Here is a 17,775-nt window from a genome sequence, read left to right as displayed (position 1 = left end):
CCCCCCCCCTCCCCCCACCAAGCTGGTTTCTCATTTTACCGACTGCGGAAGGATGGAAGGCTGAGTCAACCTTGAGCTACCTGAACCAAGTCGTGATTGAACTCGCAACCTTCAGCTCGTGAGCGAGAGCTTAGGACTGCATGCTGCTGCCTTAACACTCTGCGCCACAAGAGATTTTAATTACGTTTTCCAAAAATGATTTTTCTTTTGTTTTTTTTTCTATTTCTAGAGAAAATAAAGTATCTTCTGAAAGAAATTTGGGGATGTATAGAGTCTTCAACAGAAGACCGCGTCTGTAAACGGCTGATATTTGGTAAGAATGGTCCTTGGATAAAGGAAGGGATATTATCTCCTAGGGAAGCAGAAGATGTGAGTCCCGCTGATTACAGTGTTGTCTGCTGGATGCAGCTGTGTAGTATTTTGTGAGAAACTGCGTTAATTGCTGCAGGTAAGGAGTTAACAATGGGGATCGGTGTTCTCGCTGATCCCTGCTGTTGCAGTCGGAGGCTGGCCGTTGCTATCCATATGACGTAAATATACAGTATTTTTGCTGGAACCTGTTCTCAGGCAGGACCGGGCCCTGAGAGGGTGAGGGCGGCTTTACATGGGGCAACCATCGACTGAACAATTGTACAAACGAGCAGTTTTCAGCGAAGCTTGTGCCGTGTGAACGCGGGCCGAGGATGCTGAGGAGTCGCTCATTGCTCACAGTTGAGTCTCGCTCAGTGTTAATGGGTAATTCTTCATCTTTGAACTACTGCCTGTTTAAAGTGAATGGAAGCGGGCAGCGAGAGGACATCTGCTGGCGCTCTACCTCCATTCTCCGAGCAACTATCGCTCCTGTGTGCAATCGCATGAGTCCTAGTCTTTAAACACCTTTTCTTAAACGGGTTGCCCGGCATAAACAAAATCTCCTCTGTCCACAGGATAGGTGAAAACTTGCTGGTCGGGGGTAGTCATGCCCCTCGGATCCAGAGCTTTCCACAATGAAGACGGCGCAACCACCGCTGCCTCCATTGGAGGACGCTGCTGATGCAGTTTTTTGGATCGGTGGGGGTCCCTGTGTTTGGATATCCACTGATCAACAAGTTCTCCCCCATACCATGGACAGAGGATAACGTCCCTTCCTAAGGCAACCCTTTAAATCACTATAATAAGTTCTTGAAGCTTTCTATTAATCCCAGCTAATAGTAAAAAAACAAATGGCAGGGGATTAACCCCTTAGTGACGGCCCCGTTGACTTTTTACATCCAAGCTAAGTGGGCTTTAATCCTCAGGGACATAAAAACATGCATCCCGGATGATTAAAGCCTCGTGGGCTATGAGTGTGACATCTCCATGCTGTCGGTTCCCGGAGGTAGCTGACAACATGGAACAGTCATGGGGGGACACGGTGAGCCCCAACCGGCAATGCGATCAGCGCTCTCAAATGCAAAAGATTCAGCTGCCCTCATGGATCCGATCCATGAGGGCAGCAAAGCATACTCGCCCCTGTCCTCCACGATGTCCCACACCGATCTAGTTCTTCAGGACCTGACGCCGGTCTTCTGCGCATGCGCGCCAGGCGTCGTCATGTCAGTTGCGTGCGCAGAAGGCCGAGAGCACCAGCAAATTTGAAACCTCCTGGCTCCTGAAGGTAGCCGGGAGGCAGGAGATATCACCAGGGACCACGGTGACCGGTCCCCGGGCCCGTGATCGCCAGTATCCATTGGATCACAAAAAAGTTTTTAAAAAACTAGTTTCAGCTGCCCTTGTGGATCGGATCCAAGAGGGCTGCTAAAAATACTCACCCTTGTCCTCCGTGATGTCCCACGGCGGTCTGGACCTCCCGCGGACTTCTAAGCATACGCTGATGTGGCATGCATGCACAGAAGGCTGAAGAGCACGGAAAATTTAAAATCTCCCTGCACCCGCCCGTCCAAGGTAGCCGAGTGCAGGGAGACGTCATCTGGGTCCGCGGTATGCGGTGTCCGGTCACGTGATCACCAATATCCACCAGATAACAGCGATCATATAAAGTTAAAATGAAATGTTTTAAAAGTTAGTTTCATCTCCACTTGCGGATCATATCCGTGTGGGGGGATGACATTACATAACTAAGGTCCCCGGACTTGTCCCACAATGGGATCTTTATCCGCGGACCTTACCCCAGCTTCTGCGCATGCGTCCGTCAGCATAATGGAGGATGCATGCGCAAAAGTAGCCGAGAGCCTGGAGATGTTATGGGGTGCCGCGGTATGTGGTCCCCAGTCACGCGATTGCCGTGATCCAATGGTTATCACGGGAAAAAAAAAAAGTTGAAGTGTCATCTCCCCTCACTGATGCAATCGGTGAGGGGAGATGAAACTTCTTACCGGAGGCCTCCGCATTTGAACCTCGACGCGATCCTCCTCCACGGACCTTCCCCGGATTCTGCGCATGCGCTCATCGGCAAAATGCCAGACACATGCGCAGGAACCGGGGAGCCCTGGAAATTTAAAATCTCTTACTCTTGTCTACCAAAGGTTGCCAATAGCCTGGAGCAGTGACTGGTGGCCTCGTTGAGCCGGTCACATGATAAAAAGGTAGCGATCTAGTTTAGGCCAGTCTCATACGACCTGATAGGAATTACGGATTCCGCATGTGTTTGATTTGCGGTAATCTGCGGATCAATCAAATGCACTGGATTACACAATTCCGCTCACATTCGCGGGTTGGAATTGCATAATCACTCGCAAAAAAACAGAATGCGGCACTTTTTTTTATCGCGGATATTCGCAACATAAAGCCCATTGTGCTCCATCATCGCAGATATACCCGCAGCCCATACGCAACTACATCCTGTATGGGCTGCGGGTACCTGCGTCATCGCTAAGCGACGGTGCAGCAAATGCCAACAAAGTAAGTGTACGGTGCATGACCGCCTGTGTGAGTCAAGGCTGGGCTCACAGCTGGGATCCACTGCAAGCTCCCGTAAGCAGATTCCACATCCGGCCGTGTGAACCCGGCGTCATTCAGACCGCTACCTGTAATACGTAATTTACAAGAAGCCCCGGGAACGCTCGCATTCATGCAGTTCCCGGAGCAGTTTGTTGAGCGCCTTCCGTATGAGACCGCCGCACCGCAGCAAGTTAACGAAGCCTCACAGAGCACCACTTTTTATACCCCATCCCCGCCGGGTCAAGAAATACCCCCAAACAAGCATGGGAGGAGAAAGGGTACCCGGTTTAATTGCCCCATGTGCCCATCCCAACCAGGCCCCTGTAATTACCTCTGTTTTCAGTCATACCAGGCATTTTACATTATTACTTTTATTTAAGATTCAGGGACACCAAAAAGGGTGCCGGGGGGGGGGGGGGGGATAATAATCTTCAGGTGTGCCCTGAAATCCAACAGGTGTTCCCTCCATTGCAGGCCTAGCCATGGGTCCTGTATGTAGATTAGGGCCACAATGGGTGTGTTTCTGAACACGAGACAAACGGGGCATCCATTTTAGGGTGCAAGTCTTCATTCATAGCCATGCGGTACAAAAAATATCTACTCGTTCTACAGGGATGTGGTGTACTTAGAACAGGAAAACCCTGTTAAAGCTAAACTTTTACTTTTTTGTTTCCATCAGACAAAAGAAAAAGGAGGAATTCCCTTAAGTGCCGACTGTCTTCCAACCACAGTAGTCTTGAAATCATTCAGACATGTAGCCCCCTTGCTGAATTGGGTGCAGCACAAGAGTCATTAACCCTGACTCATTCATATTCCCCTCGCCCAGAATCGGCTGTGATTGCCAGTCCTTTTGACGAGGATGCAACAGTTGACATCTTGGTGTCCAAGGATCTAAGTGGCTGCAGCTCAGCGAATTCCGGTTGTGAAAGTGAAGAGAATGAACTGTGGGAAGTTCAGGACTGGGCGAGGCCGCTGCCCAATCTGTTATCGCCTATAGAAGGTTCACCATTAAACATAAAAGTGGGTTTGGCATACCTTCTTTCAGGAGAGCTTGTAGACCCTTCTTGTTACTGTGCCTTAGGCTTTACTCTTAGTAAAACTGCCATACGTTAAACCGCACAAGATATTGATAACTTTCTGGATAAACTTCTTTTTTTTTTTTTCCTGCTATTTTTTTTAAAGTGTAGCGAACGTTGGTTTGTAAAGTAACGTCTGGCATCTGGGCACATAATTACCTGGTGGGTGGGGTTTTTTTTTTCCAAGACTATTTGTGGAATATGTACGACTAACCTGGTATCTTTCTCCTTGCAGAATGTGTTTGGAGAGTTCACAGACACAAGTGACGCGGAGAGCTCTAGTGAAATGGATCAGTCCAACCCTTCTCCACTAAGGACAGAACGTATACCCAAGAATGGAACTGATACACACAGTCATGTGAATGAAGAGGTTGAACACACTTTGATAGCTGCTGATAATTTTGCAGTAAACGCGACTGTGTGTAATGAAGGTCCAGACCTGGAAACAGATGTGGGCGACCTTGAGCAGACTGCTGACTTATTACCTTTACAAGAGGCACAGTCTGTGATAGAGGATCCCATCCATATGAAATATGAGGACGCATCTGATCCTCTTACAAATGGCAGTCCTGAACCCGCGTCTTGTGAAAGAGTATCGGCTGAAACTGAAAATTTAGCCAAGTCTCTGGAAGCAGAAAATAAGAACCCAAATACCATACGCTACACAGAAAAAGAGAAAATGTTAGATAATGGAGTTCTTTATACTACCTGCAAAATAACTACTAGTTATAGTCCATCAATAAACGCAATGGAGCCCAATCACGAGGTAGGCAAAACGGAGTGTGATACCAACAGGAGCCGCCTCACTGAAGATCCACTTCTTCCTGATGATCTAAGCCCTGATGAGGATATGCTGATATCTGACGTTACTATTGTAGACCGTGACCAAGAAACTGCCTTACATATACAGTCTACAAATGGTACAGAAAATGAAGATTCAAGCTGTTTATGTGCCAAACAAACTATGTCCAATAACGTCTGCGCGCTCTCGAAGGATGCGGATTGTCAAAAATGTAATAATAAATCTATGGCTGTTGATTTGTCTAAATGTAGTGAAGAGACTTTAGACACCATGTCCACCGTGAATACATGTACTCAGGAGACGGAGCAATCTTGTAGTAGTACTGAACAAACGTACCCGGAATCTATACCAAAGCCACAAACCCAACCAAGTGCGCCATCAAGGCAAACCTCGTCCTCACCTAGTGGTAGTAATCCTCTCTCTACTGTTTCTGAATGTAAAGAACCTGATAAAGATGGTAAAAATATTAAGGAGAATTCAATATGTGATAAGTTTGAAGGTTCAGAGAGCGAACGTGAAGCACATCATGAGGTAGTTCCAAATACGACAGGCCAACAAGATGATACAGCCGAATCCTTGAACAAACATGATTCCATTACAGGTCTCTCCACGGGGTCACAAGGTAACGCTACAGAAACGAGAGGTGGTCTGCAAAACTGTACTTCACAAAAAGAAAACACTTTGGGACATGAAACCGAGCAACAAATGTGCCATGAGCTTGGGGCGGACACAAGGGCCCGTACATCTGTAGTCCATGGTGAAGATAATCTGCATGCGTGTCATCCACCAGAAAATGGGGATCCACGGTCCTCTGCATCAGACTTGGATAAATCTGTGGCTTCTCCTGTAGAGCTAAAAACTGAAGCCGAGCCGCAGTTATCACAGTTAGACTCTTGTAATGAAGACTCTGCTTATTCTCCAAAGCCGATGACTTGTGGGGATCACTTATCTCCACCTTGTAGTGCACATCTGGAGAGCAAGTGCACTTCGTGTATTGATAAAAGTACTGACAGCCCTAGTAATGATCCAGAGAAGCCCAAACAACAAGATATTAATTTCCCTTCTGTGGAATATTCCAGTCCTTTTCACGTAGCAGTAGACTCTGAACACACAAATGAAAGTAACATAATTAAGGCCCAATGTCAAGATGTAACTCAAAGTATAGAATCCAGCACATCTATCACTTCCAGTCTGTCAGAAGAGAGCGAGATAATCCTTTGTCCACTTCCAACATCCGGTCTCATTCCTGTAAAGGCCAATTCATCATCTAAAGTATTGCCTGTTATTCCATTGGAAGAGTTTCGGCGCCTTCATATAACTTCAAAGTCGAATGAGCCCCTTACAAAATTGGAAGATACCAGTGATACATGTGATGTATCCCTAAATAGTAGTGAAAGTGAATCCGAGTTTCCAGTTCGTAAAGTGAACGTTACACGTCCAGCCTTAAACGTCTCGGTTAGAAGTGAATCATTCGGAGTTGCCACAAAGGGTGAGGATGCTCTATTAATTCTACCTGAACCAGAGCAACAACCCAAACGGACATCAGCCCTTGATGAAGGCAGAGGAAGTTCCACTACAGCAAATAAATCTTGGAGTGATTCTAAAGTAGAGAATGACATATTAGTAGAACCTCAACATTCAGTCCTGCCAACTGTGGATGCAGAAACGAAGAGTGAAGAAAATGCTGCAGAATGCTCCTATGATGGAAAATCTAAGGATGTCTCCCTTCTGCAGAAACCAGAAAGACAAAGTACTTCTGATAATAATGCTAAAGATATTAGGAATAATCCTGAAACCAAAAGTCACAGAATTCTTCCTGGTAAAAATCTTATCTGGAATTTTGATCGCTCCGTAGATCTAGTGGATCATAGAGCAGCATGTGTGATGCAAAAAGCAAAGAACAATTCAAAAAATGCACGCGCTTTTTTAGGAAATTCAGTCAGTAGAAGCTGTGGAAAGTCAGGGAAAACGCAAGAATCTGACACCTCCAACAAGCTCAGGTCTTCCAGCTCTTCAGATGTGAGAAAAGAAAATCCTCAAGGGGGTACAGTTTCTCTGAATGCACAGCTCGGTCAGACTGTTTTAGCGAATGCTGACACTTCCACGAACACGGGTCATTCCCCAGAAACTATTAATAAAGTAAGGTCTGAAATGGGTCCACCATTGCCCCCTTTACTGGGTCCACTATTATCAACTCCTCCAAGAAGTTTGCACACTCTCTCTCCCATTATGTCGTCTTCAAGTCGTTCATCGTTACCATCTCCACTTGAAGAGTTCATTTCACCTTTACCTGGAACACCGTTTCCACCATTGATGTCACCATTATGTGATGGGCGTAAACGAAAGTCACCTGTTTTTAGTACTCCATCTCCTGCTGAGAGAGGCAACCGAAGGATATTGTCCTCTCCTTTGCAGTTTTGTGCTGCCACTCCAAAACATGCCGTCCCTGTGCCAGGAAGGCTGCCTCTATCGGCAAATGGCAGTTCTGTATGTACTGTTCAAGAAAACTCTGTGAAAATTCTAGATACTATGTACCCAGAGTTGTCTGCACGGGCGAGGACTCTGAACATACTAAAAGGCAATGTTCAGTTGAATAGAGGTTTGTCTGGAGATGACCAAAGTGTGCCAGTTAGCCAGATAACTGGTTTTAAGTCGATTACCTGCACTTCGACAGTATTCATAAAAACTGGGAGCAATTCAAAAACGAGCAGTAAAGAGAAACCAAACCCTTGTGAAACTCAGCAGTCCTCTGAAAGCTGCACGCCCGCACATAAGAGAGCCGTAGACTGCTTCCAAATGCCTAAAAGTGCCAAAAAACTTAGGCTTGACAGCGAATCTCCCATCACAGAAAGTGTCAAGGACTGTTTAACAACCGCAAACCACCCAGATGCACAGAAAGTGGATGAACCTTGCCAAAACTCGAGTCGCTGTGTGTCCTTCCCAGATCTTGTAGCAGACGGCAGTGTGGGTGAAGACGTTATCATCATTGCACTCAAAAAAGTAGAAGAACTGTGTTTTGACCTTCTACCTGTAATTAGGAGCCATGTTTATGTAGGGAAGATTCCCAAGGTCCCGGTCATGAGAAATGAGGAGAAAGAAGTGATTTATGACTTCAGCAGTTCAAGAAAAGTAAGTCTGATACCTTTTATTTATTGTTTGTTTTTACTAAAATGGATTTGTTAATGTGTAACCAACTTCATGCATTGTGCCAGGGATCTGTCACTAAGGCCATCTGCAGACGACCGGGTCGGATCCGGTGGCGAGGACTCTCGCAGCGGGACCCTATCCGAGCACCTGCAGAGAGCACCGCGGACTCACCCGCTCCGACTCTTTCATGTACCGGCTGCTGGGCAGCCAGCGCATGCGCAGAGAAGAGCCGGCGGCCGGTGAGTGACGTTTCTGTGTGGGGCTCTGTGAGCCCCGCGCAGAATTCTAGCATGCCGCGGTTTGTTTGCTGCGCGTGATTTTGCGCAGACAAACCGTGGCCGTCTGCATAGGATTGCGTGCTGTAATGCAATCCTATGCAGGCGTCCAGGGGCGGAAATTCTGCGGGGAATCTCGCCGCGGAATTTCCGCCCGTCTGCAGGCGGCCTAAAGGGGGTATTTCCTGCTTCGCGATGTTTACACAAAGAGCCATTATAATTTTACTGTAAGTGTCTATCACAAAACGTGTCCAAGGGTGTTGGTGTGAGAGCGCATCTACTTCATGCAAGCAGTGTCATTCCATTGAAGCTTCATTGGCGTGACCCAGTAAGAGGCAAGATTTCAGGTCGATGGAAACTGAAGTATGTATCCACATCCACAGAGATAGATCAGCACTCCCAGGGTTAACTTAATGTAAAAGCCATTCTTTATTCCTCAGTACAAAAGTTGCGACGTTTCGATCAATTGTCTATTAAGCTTGATAAAGATTAGACAATTGATCGAAACATCGCAACTTTTGTACTGAGGAATAAAGAATGGCTTTTACATTAAGTTAACCCTGGGAGTGCTGATCTATCTCTGTGGATGTGAAGCTGTGAATCCTTGGGTCCAGGATTCTTTTTCAGATCGTGCACCTGTGACCACCATATTGAGCCTTGTGATCTAGCTGGATGTGCAGTTACCTATTTTTCTCTTTGGAAACTGAAGTATGTAATGAAGACTAGAAGAACAAGGTAAAACATCCTGTTTTGGAGGCTTGAAGACTCGATATACAGAAACATGAAGTGTTCAAAACTGTCATATGGAGGACGAAAAACTGTAACGGTGAATTAACCCCCCCCCCCCCCCCCCCTCTATTTATGGCAAACTGTTTGTTCTGCAAACAGATGGCAGTAAAGTTTTGTAGCTTGTTTTATTACAGATAGCTGTGGCTTCTGTCCTATCAGATTCTTGGCTTTACAATGACCCTAAAAGCATGTTGGTGGCGCTTACAGAACCAGTTTACATCGGGGTCGGGAGGGCTGAATTTATAGCTGCCCCTTTTCAGCCACTGTGTGGAGCAGAGAGAAGAAGGGGAGGGGGACCCGCTTATATTTGGGGTCACAAGGATTTTTGTTCTGCCCTCACCCTGAGTCGAGGAGCATGCATGCTCTCTATAGGGTCTTTTTTCCCAGAAAATCAGTGATTAAAATGAGCACTTGATAACCTAATCACTCTCCTACCCGCTTAGCCCTGCGGATTCTGTGATCATTGCTGACCACGACGTCTAAATATTTTTATAGAAAAATGTTAAAGTTGTTTGTGTTGTATGTTTATAGCTTCTTGCTGTGGGGTTTCATCTCCTTTTAATTGTATACTTTACATTGATTGTAATACATATTTTTCTTATTTTTGCCGTCCTGGCACATGTTCTTCATGGGTTCCATTGTGTGAGTAGTGTGGCCTCCTATATGCTGTATAGACGGTCTGGTTGACTACAACATTGCCCTTCTGAGATCTAGGGGTCCGCCTTTCTGCTGTTCTCATGGACACACGTGGCGGCTTATTCCAAAATGTTATGTGCGCTTTAAGATGCAGCCTAAAAACAAGCCGAGTGTAACACCTTGTAAGAAACAAAGTCTGAGCTTGAGGGATATCAGTCAGTGGTTGGTAGGTGGATATGTAACAGTACGGTAATGGTATGGCGGAAAAACTGACATAAGGCAGTAGATGGACGTCTACAGCATGAAGTCAAGGAAATGTGGAACCAACCTGTGTGAGCGCACAACCATACGATCCAGCAGCTCTGCTGAAAGCATGGGACAACCGATAAGTGATAAGGGAACCAACCATGCTGGGAAGGGCGTGCGCACCGTGTAGGGACCGGACACTTACACCACTCAGCCGCTAGAAATTATAGACTATTTGCATGAAGTCAGGTGTCTGCTGTCCCACTCGTTAGTCATTGGACTTTAATGTGGGTCTGGGGGGGGGGGGACCCTTCAGGGATTTGAACCTCCATTCTTTTGGGAACTTCAGAAGGACTTGGTCAGTGTAGGTGTACGCAATAAACTGCCTGCTCTCCGGCAGCACATCTCCGTGTGTAAATGGAGCATGCTGCTAACAAGTACAAGCTGTACTTGGTCAAGAACCAATTCATGAACTAAATGATGATCAGCTGCACGTAAACGGTAACTAGCGCCCGCATGCTACACTGCGGGTTGGTGTTTACGGGTATGTGCACACTGGCTGTTTTTTACTTGGTTGAATAGTCTGAGTGAAAAATAATATTGCGGCGCGTCCTATTGTCTGGTTTGGGGTGAGAATAACACGTGAATGTGTTCAGCACATCGGACAGCAGAGCCGCAGGATGTCTGCTCAGATCCCAGTGGCATCCAGGAATCTCGGTGCACATGCACACAGACTGGTGAAGTGGCATCTAACGGGCAGGAACTCTCCCTGCATGGCACACCCCTCTTACCATAATACCTTGTGAACACGTGTCCGGGCGTCCCACACTGGGGAGAGTGAGGGAATTAACTTTAGAAACCAGTTGCAGCCGCTGACCGTGGCGGGCGCTCGTCCCTTATAGCGCTGCGGAATAATTAAGGCTGCACTGGGATTATTTTACCCGAACTAAAGAATACCCAGTGGTAGCCGGTGGTCGCTGCGTGGTCGTATATACCGAATACATTCTGTTCTCTCCATAATTACTGTTCTTTTTTTCTTAGGATTTATCTGAACTGTTTTTAAACCTTCTCTTAAAAAAAATTAAAACTGGGAAGCGGTCGCTGGATAGCGTGCATCTGCAGGCGCTGTGCCGAGTGTATGTGGGCCTGTGTCATCAGCTGGGGGACATCGAAAGAGCACGGATCCTCTGCTATAGTATCCTGAAGGAAGGTGGGTAACCTTGATGGTGCTTGCTATATTTTCTAGTATACGTCAGTTATTTGCTTCTGCCTTGTCTCTGAAGTCTGCATTACGTAGTGTATATAGTGCATGGTGGCTGCAGCGATGTTGCCGCCTCTTTTGGACCGGGTGATCATGTAATCACTATTCACCTCTACCTCAGCAGAACCAGGGACGGTCACCATTGGGGGCTGTAGACCTCTGCAGCCTCAGCTCATAGACACTGGCCGCTTTATTAGAGACTCCATCCGGTTCACAATTGAAGCTTCGCTGTTGGAAACTAGATGCATAACCCTAGAGGGCAGCATAAGGCAAATGAGCAAGTTTTCCAAAAACTTTCACCTTTTTGTGCGGTTTTCTCGTGTGGTGGTATTGAGTCTACTAAGAATGGCGTGGCCAGGGTAAAATATGTAGCGAAAAGGGACGTGGCTGTTAATGGGGGAGAAGGAAGTGTTTGTTTCTCCTTGAAAAAACGAACACTGGGACAGAAAATCTTAAAGGGGTTGTCTCACGAAAGCAAGTGGGGTTAAGCACTTCTGTATGGCCATATTAATGCACTTTGTAATGTACATCGTGCATTAAATATGAGCCATACAGAAGTTATTCACTTACCTGCTCCGTTGCTGGCGTCCCCGTCTCCATGGCTCCGTCTAATTTCAGGGTCTTCTTGCTTTTTTAGATGCGCTTGCGCAGAAGGGTCTTCTCCCTTCTGGACGGTCCGGGCACGAGCGGCGTTCTGGCTCCGCCCCTTCTAGGCGTCATCGCGTAGCTCCGCCCCATCACGTGTGCGAATTCCAGCCAATCAGGAGGCTGAAATCGGCAATGGAACGCACAGAGCCCATGGTGCACCATGGGAGAAGACCCGTGGTGCACCATGGGAGAAAACCGCAGTGCATCCCTGGGAAAGGACCAGGGCCATCTTGGGAGAAGAATTTTATAAGTTCATCTTTCATCACATCGGTGAGTAGCAAGCGGTTTAAAAACCGCTTTAAAATGCTATTTTATGCCAGGGGGGTGACACGGGGAATGGGCTACTGTAAAATTTTGATGTTCGCCGTGAGACAACCCCTTTAATGCAGGTTAAACACAGATGTGGCCGAGCCGTCTGCTGTAGGGTCGTATTATGTAAAGAATCCGGGAATGCGGTGGATATAGTATATCTTGACCTTACTAAAGTATTTGATAAAGTATCTAATTACCATAATTAATGAAAAAATGACCAAATATGGGACTGACATGACAACTGTTAGGTGGATTCACAACTGGCTGAGTGATCGTACTCAGAGTGGTCATAAATGGCTGCACATCCAAGTGGAAGAACGTATCAAGTGGGGTACCACAAGGCTCTGTCCTAGGCCCAGTGTTGTTCAACATTGTTATAAATGATCTGGAGGAGGGAATTGATGGGAAACTAAACAAAGCTAGAAGGGATAGCTAATACTAGAGAGTGCAAACCATCGTTTTCCCCAGAGCCATGTATGAATGTGAAAGCTGGACTGCAAAAAAAGCTGATCTGAGGATTGATGCGTTTGAGCTGTGGTGCTGCGAAAGCTGCTGTGTATGTCCTGGATGGTGAGAGTAACAAACAGAGGAGTCCTGAATCTATAAGACCTGATATATCACTGGAGGGCAAGATGACCGGACTCAGACTCATGGATTTTGGTCATGTAATGCAAGCAGAGTCATAAGAAAAATCTATAATGCTTGGACAGATTAGTGGCAAAAAAAAACCCGGCCGCCCAACGACACGATGGCTGATATGGTCAGAGCTTATACTGGCATGGATATCACACAACTGAAAGAAGCAAAACCGATAAACCTGGAGGGAGAGAGCCTTTAGGGTCACTGATGGTCGTGAATGACTAAATGGCTAACAACAACAACAACAGAAGAAGAATTCAAAAAGATCTAGAAGAGCTTGAACAGTGGGCGGCGACTAACAGAATGGTATTTATAAAGAAGAAATGCAAAGTCCTACCTCTGGGCAAGAAAAATGAAAAAAGTGCATACAGAATGGGAGGAATTGAGCTAAGCAGCAACACATGTGAAAAAGACTTGGGTATACTAATAGATAATAGACTGAACATGAGTCAACAATGTGATGCAGCAGCCAAAAAGGCAAACACAATTCTGGGATGTATTAAGAGAAGCATAGAGTCGAGATCATGTGAGGTCATTATCCCCTCTACTCTTCCTTAGTCAGACCTCATCTGGAATACTGTGTCCAGTTCTGGGCAACCCACTTTGAATTTGCTCCAGTTTGTCTATGTCTTTTTTAGAGAAGAGTTACCAAGATGGTGAGCGGTCTGCAAATCATGTCCTATGAGGAACGGTTAAAGGATCTGGGAATGTTTAGCAGAAGAGAAGGCTGAGAGGAGACTTAATAGCCGTCTACAAATATCTGAAGGGCTGTCACAGTGCAGAGGCATCAGCCCTATTCTCATCTGCACAAGGAAAGCCTAGACGCAATGGGATGAAACTGAAAGGGAGGAGACACAAATTAGATATTACAGTGAGAGGGATCAATGAGTGGAACAGGTTACCATGGGAGGTGGGGAGTTCTCCTTCAATGGAAGTCTTCAGAGGCTGGACAGACATCTGTCTGGGATGATTTAGTGATCCTGTACTGAGCGGGGGGGGGGGGGGGGGGGTTGGACCCGATGACCCCGGAGGTCCCTTCCAACTCTTCCAGCCTATGATTTATGACTGTATTAGGTATATATGTACAAATGTAAATTTTTTTTTTTTTAAATCTCTCTTCATTTAGATTTTCCAGATCCTGACAAGCTGCTCCTGTTTGTCATTAGTTCGTGGAGCGACCTTCTGTCCCTGCATGGGGTGCTCAGTAAAGCAATACAGGCACTTCTTAAAATCCTGGCGAAAGATGATGTTGTTTTTTGTCTCAGTGCTTATCTGAATTGGGAGAAGGTAATTGTGCGCTGACAGCTCAGTGTTCCACTATCCGCAGTATAGCGCTCGTTTCTCCCCGGTAGTCCCGTGAAGGCTGTATACTGCTTCTTTGCGCCTCTTATGGGGACCAGCTTCTCTTTTGATAGTCATTGACAATTTAAGTTTGACAAAATTTTAAAGGGATTTTCCAGACAAACTATTGCTGACCTAGCTGCTGGATAGTCCATAGTTCTTGCCATTAGCCCGACCTGCTGTCAGTACAATTCCCATCTTTGGAATGTAGAATTTGCAGAAATGTTGGCTGTGTAATAGCTAGCTTCAGCTGCCATTGATTTCAATGGGAGTGAAATCAGCTAGGGCAGTTCCGTTCCCATCTCCTATGAAGTACGTCCATGCGATGAGCTCATTGCCGGGAGTCCTGAGCAGCAGGACTCCAATTATGAAAGGGGTTGTACCAAGACTGCAAGTTATCCCCTGTGCATAGGACAGAGAATAACTAGCTGATCGGTGGGGGTCTCACGGCTGAGACCCTCGCCAACTTCCAGAACAGGACTCTTGTGTCCCGTTCTGGCTGTCATTGATGGGGGTCACATCTCCGCCCCCAGTGATGTCATGAATGGAGTGCTGGCTGAGCATGCATGGCCAGCGTACAATCTCCATGGAGCTGACGGAAATACCCAAACAAGTGTCGCGCAGCTCTTTGCAGCCCCATTGATGGTGAATTGAGCACTGGCGCACTTGTGTGACCGCAGCTCCGTGCAGTAACCCCGAAGTGAGGAGGATGGGGGGCGTTGAACTGTTGATTCTCAAGACCCGCACTGATCAAGTTATCCCCTATTGTATCAATGGGGGATAATGTGCAATCTAGGTAGAAGACGATTTCTGGTTTGAACGAGCCAACGATGTATCTGATGAGTGACCTCTGGCGTCAGTCAGCCGCCAGGTCCGATGAGTAGAGGAGGAAGCCTGGTTCTCCATTATGATATATTGCATAATATAGATTTTTCTGTTTTTGATCTATGAAAAAAGTTTAACCCTTTAGCTACTATTTACTGAATTTTCTGTACGCAGAAATGGCTGAAAATTCATGCCGTCGGCAAAACGCTGCGGTTTTGGGTGTGACGTTTTACCACAATTTTAACCGTTGTTTTTAGACGCAGGTTACTGCTTCTGACATCGGCTTTTAGCACACCCCATCATTGTGATGGGCAATGAGGTGTGGCAAAATAGAGCAGACAGCGCTCGAAAATTGTGGCATTAGAAAACAACGCGATCCAGTGCAGGTCTGCGAGACCCCTTAGACACGAATGGAGGTGCAGGGCGCATGTGTGACCTCGGCCCCCACGTCTGCAGATGACTGAACCCTGTTCTCTGGATTAGTTGGGGTCTCTGCAGTCTGACCCGCACTGATGTGGAGGTTAACCCTCACCCTATTGTTAGGGAACAACTTTCAAACATGGCAGGACCACTTTTTAATGCGTTTCGTCAAATATAAATTTGTTAATTTTGCATATTATATGTACTTTTGGCCATAAAACCTCAAACGATGGATGACGTTGCGGACTGAAATCATTCATCTTGTTTTCAAATTTTTTTGCAGAGTCCACCAATGAACTTAAGTGTCCTACTGAACAGCGTCCTTATGGCGATCCAGCTGTATCCGGATGTCCACTTCCATCAGAGTGAGGCGTACGGAGAGGATCTGACGGACAATGTTTGGGAATATGTGTTTGCTGTCGACCTCCTGTGCAGTCACCGCAAGTGGATCTGGACTCATGAGAATGTCATAAGGTATGGCGCTCAATGACAGCAGAATGCCGCTTATGTTCTGCTGCAAGATGAGAGGAATTGTAATGGTGTCGTCTTGTCCTTGAGGCTTGCAGAAGACTGTGGGTGCTACATAGGCTATACCCCTCCTGCAGGCAGGATCCCTCCTGGCTTAGTATCTGGAAGACGCAGCTCTCCGGCTTTTGCAGGTCTTATCTCCTTTTTTATTATTGTAGTATTTTTTTTCTCTTTCCCTTCTACGAGGGAAACGAACAAGGTCATCTCTCTGATATGTCTTCGGGTTTTCACCTGTAGTCTCCCAGCGTTCCTGCCTGCTCTTCTCCATCCTGCGGCCACATGGTGAGGTAGAGGAATTAAATCTAGCCCCCGGCCTCATTGCTGCCTAGTAGACCACACTGTACTCTGCCCTTCTACCACCAGATGCAGCAGGCAAGAACTGCAGAATTGTGTCCTGGCTACAAGTTCAGCTTCTGGCTTCCATGCAGGCTAGCGGTCTGCACTTGGCTCCTCCTGGGAAGCAACCTGCATCCTCTTGGTCTGGCTGGGCTGCATTGTGGCCTACTAGACGCACGGCCCTGCAGTATCTTACAATCTCGGCTAAATTACAGCCTACTGAAGTAGAGGGAGGTGATCTTTTTTAAAACCTTCTCCTATTAGGCTTACCCTGCCCTACTCCTTTTCTGGGCTTGCAAATAAGGTATGCGATGGGCCCTTCTCATTCAGTTACTAGTGGTGGTGCTGCTGCTCCTCCTGCTTCCTCAGTGGTTCCTCTCCCGCAGCCTTAGAACACTGCGTTAGAACATCAGCATTATGATAGACAACCAAAAAGCTACATACGCAGGACAGAATTTAAGTGGGTAAAACATAAAAATAGCAGCAACACAATGATCAGGATACAAACCACTACAGTGAATGCCAACCCCCCTATAGGAAATGGAGGCAGTTAAAGGGTGAAGTTGTGGATGGAGTATATCTCTTTCCCAGGCTCTTAGTCTTGACAGGGTGGCGGTCCAGTCCACCACTTTTTCCCTGATTCCTAGGAAGCTTAGCTGGAGGCACTGACCCAGTTACTGGGGCATAAAAGGCTGCAGCTCCCAAGGAGTCAGTGCCTGACAGCCTGAGGAGGAAGCCTCTGAGCACCCTGCGTGGTGTGGCATTTCGTTTTGTTATATCGCATGCACGTTTGTGTTGCCGTTTTGTTGCCTGGAAGCATACGTCAAAATAAAGACTGCTGTAAGTTTTTATGCACTTCTGAGTCCAGCGTGTCGTTGCCGCCCCGCCCCCTGGGGGACACTGTTACAGAAGCTTCACGTGAAATGCCACGGTGTGCTATCCCCTATGGTGGTTTGTATCCCCATTATTATGTCGCTGCTATTCTCATGTTCTACCCACCTAAATTAATGGTAGTTATTATGGCACCGATTAGTTTATTCAGACACATGCGGATATCGATTTTCCAACATGGCTTGCTATCTGATTTAATGTTTTATAAAGTGTGTGTAATAAATAGGACTCTTTGTATATTGTTTCTGTACCTTGGATGTAGTTTTTTGGTTGTGTGTAGTTCAGGCACACAGAATCACTGATTGATTAACTATTCTCCTATTTGTTTTATTAACGCATTCTGGTAGGACAAGCCTTATGGTTCCTTCTCATTGAGCCACATCCCCATTTCCATTGGCAAAATAAGTGTTTTCCAGATTGCTCTTGCTAGGTGATGCATCTGTCATTGCTACATAGTAATTGCAGGCATCAGGCAGGAGTAGTTGTGTTATACACCCAGAATGCCATCTGTGGCCGCCGCGTCTTCCCGGGTCAGTCCCCACTGAGCTAGATTGAGCACAATCACGGTCTCTGGCTGAGGCCAAACTGCCCAAGTGTCTCTGTTACGTCTAATTTCAACTAGCTGTCTGACTCATCCCTGCCCAACCAGCTGCTGTCTGAACGTTAGTGGGAAGGCTTCCTAAA

At 46.6% G+C, this 17,775-nt stretch overlaps 1 protein-coding gene across 1 annotated transcript in view; it reads left to right on the top strand.

The window, feature by feature from the left end:
• Positions 1–17,775, top strand: part of ICE1 (interactor of little elongation complex ELL subunit 1) — a 57,006-nt gene that overhangs the window by 24,492 nt on the left and 14,739 nt on the right. Inside the window, exons 12-17 of the mRNA XM_066579133.1 lie at positions 230–313; positions 3,599–3,939; positions 4,231–7,926; positions 10,932–11,100; positions 13,877–14,037; positions 15,620–15,810. Coding sequence (XP_066435230.1) covers positions 230–313; positions 3,599–3,939; positions 4,231–7,926; positions 10,932–11,100; positions 13,877–14,037; positions 15,620–15,810 — 4,642 coding nt within the window. The remainder of the gene's footprint in view (positions 1–229; positions 314–3,598; positions 3,940–4,230; positions 7,927–10,931; positions 11,101–13,876; positions 14,038–15,619; positions 15,811–17,775) is intronic.

Source organism: Eleutherodactylus coqui, chromosome 9 (genome assembly GCF_035609145.1).
Source record: "Eleutherodactylus coqui strain aEleCoq1 chromosome 9, aEleCoq1.hap1, whole genome shotgun sequence".
Classification (NCBI taxonomy): Eukaryota; Metazoa; Chordata; class Amphibia; order Anura; family Eleutherodactylidae; genus Eleutherodactylus; species Eleutherodactylus coqui.
The sequence above is the reverse complement of the archived record's forward strand: the minus strand, read 5'-3'. Positions and strand labels throughout refer to the sequence as shown.